Below are 9,193 nucleotides of genomic sequence, written 5' to 3'. Positions count from 1 at the left end.
AAAAGAAACGACTCTATGCAGTTTGGTTGACATAGCTATAGTAGTTTTCGAGTTATGTACAAAAAAGTTAGTAGGGGGCGGGACCACGCTTACTTTTCCAAAAAAATTACGTCCAAATATGCCCCTCCCTAGTGCGATCCTTTGTGCCAAATTTCATTTTAATATCTTTATTTATGGCTTAGTTATGACACTTTATAGGTTTTCGGTTTCCGCCATTTTGTTAGCGTGGCAGTGGGCCAATTTTGCGCATCTTCGAACTTAACCTTCTTATGGAGCCAAGAAATACGTGTACCAAGTTTCATCATGTCATCTCAATTTTTACTCAAGTTACAGCTTACACGGACGGACGGACAGACGCACGGACAGATGGACGGACAGACAGACAGACATCCGGATTTCAACTCTACTCGTCACCTTGATCACTTTGGTATATATAACCCTATATCTGACTCTTTTAGTTTTAGGACTTAGAAACAACCGTTATGTGAACAAAACTATAATACTCTCTTTAGCAACTTTGTTGCGAGAGTATAAAAAAGATTTCTATACAAGGGTTTATTTCTGATCGAACAGTTTGTATGGCAACTTTGAGCTATAGTAGTCCAATCTGAGCAACTCACAATTATAAAAAAGACAAGTAAGTGTAAACAAAAGTAAATAACGGTGGTGGACGTCGCTAAATATAAAAAAGAGGTCATTGGCCTTAAATGTAAACAAGGGGTCTGGACTTGGCAAAACGTAAACAAAAAATTTAATTGACCTCCTAAATGTAAACTCGGAAAAATGTAAACCAAAAGGTCAGTAACCTCATAATCATAATAATTTGGACCCCATAAAATGTAAAGAAAAGTTGGTGATTTGGCTTATTTTAAACAAAGGCTGTGGAGTTGGCTAAATGTAAACAAAAACCCAATTGACCTAATAAAATACAAATATTGATCCTTGCAAGTTACAAGAGCATAAAATGCTCGGTTACATCCGTATTGAGCCCTTTCTATTTGTTGCAATATAATAATTAATTTCATATCACACTCACCTGTTATATAAACTAAACTCAAATTATAAAGGGCATTGTAATTAAGCGGTGAAAGCCAGATCGATTTGCGCAGCGAAGAAACCGCCTGTAAATAAGAATAGAAGAAAAAGTTAAAAAGCCACAAGAATATGACCATAAAATTCAAATATTAACAATAAAAGCCTCAAGATGCTATACTCATATGAAAAAATTGTGTTTAACAAGTAAAGAAATTCTAACTTCAGAAACATTTCATACTGTGCAAGGGTGAAGGACAGACATAGGAGTTATTTTGACGAAAACGGGAACGGATTACAATCAGATTTGGTACCATATTTACTTATATTCATGGTCATTGGCTTCTTTAATTTCATTATTACAATTTCATTATCAAGTAATGATTTTCTATGACTTTCATTAAGAAATCGCACCTGACCGATCGAAATGATATAAAGTTGACCCGAAGTGTGAAAATTCTACATTTGGTATACTTTATAAAAGGAAGAGGAAGTTGTCTCCCGATTTTAGCTATTTGAGGCACAAGGACAACTCACATACTCGTATTAAGCATTGAGTATATGTTATAAAGTCAACCAGAAGTCACATATCTTTTTATTAGGCATGTTGCTGTTAAGGAAAATATTTACACGTTGTTATCAATTTTTGACACAAGGGAATACTATTATAAATAAGGATTTTCTCCGAATTTCAATAATATATTTCGCAGATTCATCAATATTTTCGGTAAAAGGTAAAGCATAGGCACCGGGGTCCACCTCTTTTGACCATTTTTAGACTTGGATCGACACACCTTAAAAGCACTCTTTATACAAAGTGCAACTGGAAATCAATTCATCTCGTCAGTTTAATCCCTATATCCATCTCGAGTGGTTTTATATGTTCCAAATAACAGCTGAGTGAACAATACTATTATACTCTGCAGCAATATGTTGCGAGAGTTTAAATCTAAGTTTACGCAGCAATTTTTATTGCTTTACTTTCAACTAAGTATCTCAAGCGAAATGGTGTTAATAAAGTTTTTATTTAACATTTATTCAAATAAATGCGAATATGAATGTCTTGTCCATGTCAAAGCAGTGCCTTCAATTCAACGCCGCAGGATATCAACGTTTTACTTGGCAGACGTTTATTTCATTCGGACTACATGAATATTATATAATAATAGCTTATTTTTTATTTATATTTGCATTTCATTTTGTTTCTTCCTACATACCGCAATCACTTTTTGTTGCTTCTTTTTGAAAAAGCACAATCCGATGTTATTCCACAATTCTGGTATGTCCGGTTCTGTCAAAGCGATTTCTTGATATTTTTCCAAGGCGCCGTCGACATCGTTTCGAGACTGTGGACATTGAGTCAATGTGACAGCGAAATAGGAGAAAGCAGAAAAATGTGAAAATATGAAAAATTTATTCGCGAAAACGAATAAAAACTGTGCGTTTATCCCATATTTAAGAGAAAACTTGTGAAAATAAATAAAAACGAAACTTGCAAAATTGAAGCAAACAAACTTGTAAACCAGATATATTTGAAATGTACATATATCAAGTTTGAGTTACGTTTGCCAAATGTCAACAAATAAAATATTTATCTAGGAAATTTCTAGCAAAAGTGAAATATACAAGTTTTAATGCCTTTCAGCGATTATTTAAGTACCGTTAGAGCTGTTTAAATCTAAAAAGGACTCAATTTTGATATTCAATTGTATAGCCCGGACATTGACCAATATTTTCGGTCAAAAGTCAACTATAGATACTATTGTGTGAGTGTACATATTCGATAACTAGGAGTATGAACAGTTTTGGTTGGATTTGGACAATTTTTGGTCATAAGCTGGCATAATTTAAAGGAATTATTAGGGCAAAGTTTTATCCCGTTAATTATGTCTTCATTTGCTATATGGGTAAGCAGGCGTGGTTGTATTCCGCCCATTTTCGCATTGTGACATAAGAAAATGAGAAAGATGGATTTTAATGTAGGATAGCTTCCGTATTCAAGTTACAGCTTGCATGGACGGACAGACAGACAGACAGTAACGCGGATTTTAACTCTTCTCATTATGCATATATGTATGTATATATAACCCTATATCTATCTCGCTTAAATTTAGGTGATACATCAAACCGTTAGGTGAACAAAACTATTATACTCTATAGCAACACGTTGCAAGCGTACAAAAATATTATTCTCTCTCTTGTTCACTTCTGACATTATCCAAGCGCTTGAGGATAAAGCGAAAACTTTGACACGCGATTTCTCGGTTTTTCGTTTTTACAATTTTTATTAATTGGCGGGCAGGATAGAAGAAAAATTAAACGTCGTATGGAATTGGGGCAAAGTTTATTATTTTTGGCATTAAATTACCTTCTATTTGAACTAAAAAAAAGCTAAGAAAAGTCAAGTTTGAACATACTTTTTAAAACCCTAATGTACAATTTTTTTTGTCAAAAACCACTTTTTTCAGTTTTTAAAAAATTTGTAAAATTGTTTTCTTAGTTTAACTAGAAGATGAGTTATTAACAAATATTAATCTCTTTGAATTTTCTGTTTCCGATAGCAATTGCGACCTGCATCTTGCCCGCCGTGCGGCAAATGCACACGCGAGATGCATCGGGCAATTGCTTTCCAAAGGCAGAATACCAAAGATTTCGTATCCAAAAAATTTACAGATGATGTTTAAATATAGAACTATAAACCCTATTACTTTCGCTATAATAAACTATTTCTTTAACTCCCAAAAAAAATCTCAAAACAATCGATTTTTTAAAGCCTCTAAAGCATGCTTCCCCCTTAATGCAACAGTAGCACTAGCTTTGACACCTTAATGGTTGAACAATATATTCAAAGGAAACAAAATTCGCTTTAGAATATATACATATGTAAATTTCCCTTAAAACAATTAATAACCAAAAGGCTTCATCCAACGGAAAATGTTTTGCTATACAATTTTCCATACAGGAACTTGATATAAATTGGTCAGTTTGTATGGCAGCTATATGCTAAGGTGATCCGATCTGAACAATTTTTTGGGAGATTATACCGTTGCCTTGGACAATAATGTGTGCCAAATTTCATAACGATATCTTTGCAAATAAAAAAGATTGCCATACAAGGACTAGATTTCGATCGATCAGTTTGTAGGGCAACTACTACTTTTAGTAGTCCAATAGCTACGGTTTCCACAAACCAGCAACTTTTTGTTGAGAAAACAACAGTTGCAAAATTTCAGATCGATATCTCATGACTAAGTCGACTCAGCTCCCCACGAACATACATATACATAGATGCTTTATAGGGTCTTCGACATTTCCTTCCGCGTGTTAGAAACTTTTCGGAAAACTTAATACATATGTATATTCTGCTCAGAGTATAAAAATAAATGTAAAATGGAAATAATGTAGAGATTTCTTTTGAAATAAAAAAATAATAAGTAAACTTAAGGAAAGAAAATGTAATAAGATAAAATGCAATTAATATCGTTATCATTATATTACTATCATTTTATTTAAAAACAGAAGTAGATATCCTTTAGAAAAATAAATAAATATATTATACATGAAATATACATATATGTTCAAATATATCAGTTACCTGCAATATGGCGCCATAAGCCAACAATCCTTTCGGACACTTCCTATCCAAAGCGATAACTTCAGATAGGCGAGCGAAAGCTTTTTGGCTGTCGTTGATTTTCAAATACAAAACACCAATCTCCGTGAGCACTTCAATATTTTCGGGTGATAAGCTAAAAATATGCAGTTATATAAATGTATTCTTTATACAAAAAGTACAACAAAGCCATTAACACCGAAAGTACTTTGACATACTTAATTTAAAATAGCAACAATTTAATTAAACACTCAACAAATGCAATTCAATAATATATGCTATAGAGTGTGAAGACAAAAGTTTCCAAAAGATCTTTTCTGTAAGTTTGTTGTAAAGTCCATCAACACGCTTTCGGAGATGGTTACTTGCTTTGCACTTTCACCTCAATCTCAACCACACGAGTACATACCATACATAAAGTATACAACTTACAGCAGACAGTTCTCGAGCACTTCGATGGCCTTGGCATAGTCCTTTTCTTTGCGCAGTATTTCGGCGAGCCGTTGGAAACTCTCCAGCTTCTTGCCGGTTTGCACGGCCTTTTCAAAGTACATTTTCGCCTCGGCCTCCTCTTGACGTGCAATTGTTAATTGATTGGCGGTCGCCGCTGAGCGATGCAACAATTCACCGATGAAATGACAAATTTCATGGTCCTGTCGTGGGGCGAGCTCTTCGGCTTCGCGAAAAATATCCAACGCCTGATTGAAACGACCCATAATGAAGCTGTAATGAATGATGGCGTCAAAAATGACAAAGCTGATTAAAAAAATGCCATTAACATTTACTTTCGAGTAAAGTGTTACAGTGTTCTTTTTGTTCATGATGGACAGCAAAATGATAGCGCTTAAGGGACATGAAATTGGATATTTTTAAAAAGTATATTTTTTTTTGCGAATTCCAAACCCACATTCATGGAGAGCATTAGAGCTGTTGATGAGACATTTGTTATGAGTTTAACATGCAAAAATGCCGAAAGCAAAAAAAAAAAAAACCACGTCAAAGCCGCTCAAAAATCAAGGTGATGCTCATTGTTTTTTTTCGATATTTGTGGTTTGGTTCATCAAGAATTTGTTTCAGGAGGGCAGACGGTCAGGTCAATAAGGAGTTCTATTTGGGCGTATTGAAGCGTCACGCAAACGCTGTCATCTATCGAAAATTACCGGAATGGTAGAAGAATAATTGATTGTGATCGAATTTAAAGCCAAGAACGCAAAGAATACCATCGATCCACCACTTTGTTCAGCAGATTTGGCTCAGTGTGATTTTTCTTGTTCCCCAAACTGAAATTGCCGTTCCGTGGAACCCGTTTTCAGTCGATAGAAAAGATAAAACAAAATTCGCTGAAGGAGCTGAAAGCCTGCTTATGAAAAGTGTTTCGAGGACTGGAAAGTCATTGGCATAAATAAATTACATCTGACGGGGATTACTTTGAAGGCGGCAAAATAAATATTGATGAACAAGTAAATAAATGGCCAAAGTTAGCCCCATATTAACTTTATCTAATGGAAACTCAGTATACACACCCTGCAAGTATACTGAGCTTAAACTGTTTGAAAAGAACTTTCCATTGAATACTTAATGTTCTAATGTAGGTGTCGATATTACTTTTTAAATTACTATAAATATAGGGTCTTCCAATATAGATGATATGATATCTAAGTATCACTTTGGCCATTTTGAATATGTAATGTTTACAATTTTAACATGGAAAGATAAACAAAACACAGCGTTTACCAATTTTTTTTATTCAATTTTATTATCAAAATAATCGTTTTCCAACTGCAACTTTTCGTGCGTTGCTGCAGTTCGGATGAGTGCTGCTGAAGAACGCAATTAGACGATTCCACGTTGTTCTCAAGAATTGAGACTATCTGAAACTGCAACCTGGCGAATTTTAAGAAAGTATTTGGTTTTGCATCCGTTAAAAACTGTTCTCACTCAAGAACTGAAGCCATTGGATCGCGGTAAATGTAGTGAATTTGCTGATTTTTCCTTGGAATAACTTGAAAACGATAAGGATTTTTTTAAGAAAATCATCTGCTTCGATGGGGCGCACTTTCATCTGAGCGGTCCGTTAAACAAACAAAACTGTCGATTCTGGTGCCAAGAAAATGCACAAATTTTTCATGAACAACCAATACAATCACCTAAATTGACAGTTTGGTGTGGTTTATGGTTTGGTGGAATCATCGGTCCATGCTTCTGTCGAAATGAAGCTGGTAACCATTACCGTCAATGGAGAGCGAAATAGATACATGATAAACAACTTTTTGTGACCGTACTTGGAAGAAGTTAATCTTAACAACATCCGGTTCCAACAAGAAGGCTCTACGTGCCACACAGCATGTGCCATCGCCATATTATTGCGAGAAAAGTTTCGAGACTGGATTATTTTAAGTAATTATGACATTGAATGGCCTTCAAGAAGTTGTGATTTAAAACCATTGGACTACTTTTTGTGTGATTATTTGAAGTTACCGGTCTTTAGCGATAAACCAGACTCTCTTCAAGCTTTAGAAGTCAATATTGAACGTGCTATTCATGACATACCACTTGATTTAGTGGAAAAAGTACTCGACAGTGGGGTTCATCGAATTCATTTCTGCAAAAGATGTCGGTGAGGCCATTTGGATAATGTTGTATACAGAACTTAATTGTATCGATTGTACTACACATTTAATAAAAAAAAACCTTTAAATTTCCTTAACGATAAGTGTGTTTTTTTTTTTGTTTTGTAAATATCACTCTTATTGGAAAACTCTGTACAAGTATATGTATGAGTACAACTTTATATTGTTCTTATACCAGTTATTTGTTCAATTCACCACTCTCTGATGTCTAACGAATAGAAAACCACTAGTATTTTGTTACAATGTAAATAGTTAAGCTTTCAGTACGTATGTACATATATTGATTTAAGCCAATAACATATATGTATGTACATATGTACCTGCATACAGAAACATCTCAGCATTTTTATGTGACATTTCCTTAGAAATGTGATGTATGAGTACATAATTGTTATTTCTACAAACCACAATGACACTATTAACCGACATGTAACTACATACATATGTATGTAATTATAAGATTAAGTGTTTTATGCATGGTTACGTATTTACATAATTAGACACATATATATACTGAAATTCACACATACAAGTATGTACATATATTTAAGCACTCAAAAGATAAATACACGTCTACTCACAGTGTTTTGCCAATCTCCTTGTAGGTTTCAATATTCTTGGAATTTAAGTCGAGGGCCTTTTGTAAATTGCGCAACGCTTCGATGTTGTTACCCTCTTCACGGTCAATTAAGCCCTAAGTATGTTGCCATTCAGATGATGGTCAGCAGGAAATTGGTGCGATAAGAAATATGCAGACAGTGTTAAGGACGAGTTTATTAGCCATGGCTACATTTGTAAATACTTGTATATATGTACATACATGTGTATATGCAGGCATGCGTAGCAAATTGAAACCTTTATTGTCGCTTTGCATACAACGGTTGCTTTAAGAATTGAATTGGCAGATGATTTTAGAGAAACTTAAAATTTTCCATTTGCATAAAATTATTTAACATTAAAAAATGGTTTATAAAAGCTTAAAATAATAACTAATTTGGTATTTTCGAAGAGAAGAAGGAAGATGTGGGCTTAAAATACCGTTTAAAGAGTTTGAAAAAATTTTCTTAACCACAAATCAACTTCAAACTCATTTTTATGACAATACAGTAAGTTTACCATAAGCAAAACACCAAAAACAATTTTGTTTTTGAAAATTCTACTCTTGACTAGTTATTTTAAATTATATTAACATATTAAAGAAAATGTATCTAAAGTAATTATGTTTAACCTCTTTACAATCTGAAAAAAAATCTTTGGCTCCTAAAGATATGCTTTTAAAAAGTTTCCTTTATAAATATAGCAGTATGTATATGCCTGTAAATATTTTTTCATCCAACCCATACATATACAACATACACACTATTATATATTATTTACACACCTTCACAAAATACATGTATTCCGGATTGAGGCTCTTGTGCAGCTCGCGTTCGATTATTAGACGACAGCGTACAAAATCACTTCGCGCGTAGTAAAGATGGAGCAACCAATCGATGTTTGTGCCAGCCGCCATGATGGGAACTAATTGAAGGTAACAAAATTTTAAAATAAATTTGTGAGAGACAAAAATTAGTCAAATATTAAACGTACCTGCTTTGACTACCTCGAGCGTGGGCAACGTTATTACGTGCCCATTGCACACAATCTCGTCCGCATTGGCCATGCGATTGATGTTGGCAATATAGTATGACTCACGAATTGTTTTCACTTTTTTATGAGTCTTTGCTTATTTGTCTTTTTTTTTTTTTAAATAATTTCCTTAATTGAGCTGTTGTGTGTTTATTGGGCGTGTGTGTGTCAAAAGCCACAATTTTTTGTTTCTGCTATTTTTTCTGCAATTTGTCGTTCTAATTGTCTGGACTGTGTTGAGTTTCGTAGTTTCCTTCTGAACACATGTATAACACAACATTTAAAGGCT

At 34.0% G+C, this 9,193-nt stretch overlaps 1 protein-coding gene across 2 annotated transcripts in view; it reads right to left on the bottom strand.

Moving 5' to 3' along the window:
* Positions 1–8,948, bottom strand: part of LOC108973125 (Bardet-Biedl syndrome 4 protein homolog) — a 25,017-nt gene extending 16,069 nt beyond the window's left edge. For both annotated transcript variants that reach the window (XM_018940156.1, XM_018940157.1), the window contains exons 1-7: positions 8,866–8,948; positions 8,657–8,796; positions 7,857–7,969; positions 5,078–5,368; positions 4,628–4,781; positions 2,250–2,378; positions 1,037–1,121 (exon numbers count right to left, since the gene is read on the bottom strand). In XM_018940156.1, coding sequence (XP_018795701.1) covers positions 1,037–1,121; positions 2,250–2,378; positions 4,628–4,781; positions 5,078–5,368; positions 7,857–7,969; positions 8,657–8,796; positions 8,866–8,938 — 985 coding nt within the window. In that variant the 5' untranslated portion in view covers positions 8,939–8,948. The remainder of the gene's footprint in view (positions 1–1,036; positions 1,122–2,249; positions 2,379–4,627; positions 4,782–5,077; positions 5,369–7,856; positions 7,970–8,656; positions 8,797–8,865) is intronic.
* Between the last annotated feature and the right edge of the window lie 245 nt (positions 8,949–9,193).

Source organism: Bactrocera latifrons, unplaced genomic scaffold (assembly GCF_001853355.1).
Source record: "Bactrocera latifrons isolate USDA-ARS-PBARC rearing strain unplaced genomic scaffold, ASM185335v1 scaffold_46, whole genome shotgun sequence".
NCBI lineage: Eukaryota > Metazoa > Arthropoda > Insecta > Diptera > Tephritidae > Bactrocera > Bactrocera latifrons.
The sequence above is the reverse complement of the archived record's forward strand: the minus strand, read 5'-3'. Positions and strand labels throughout refer to the sequence as shown.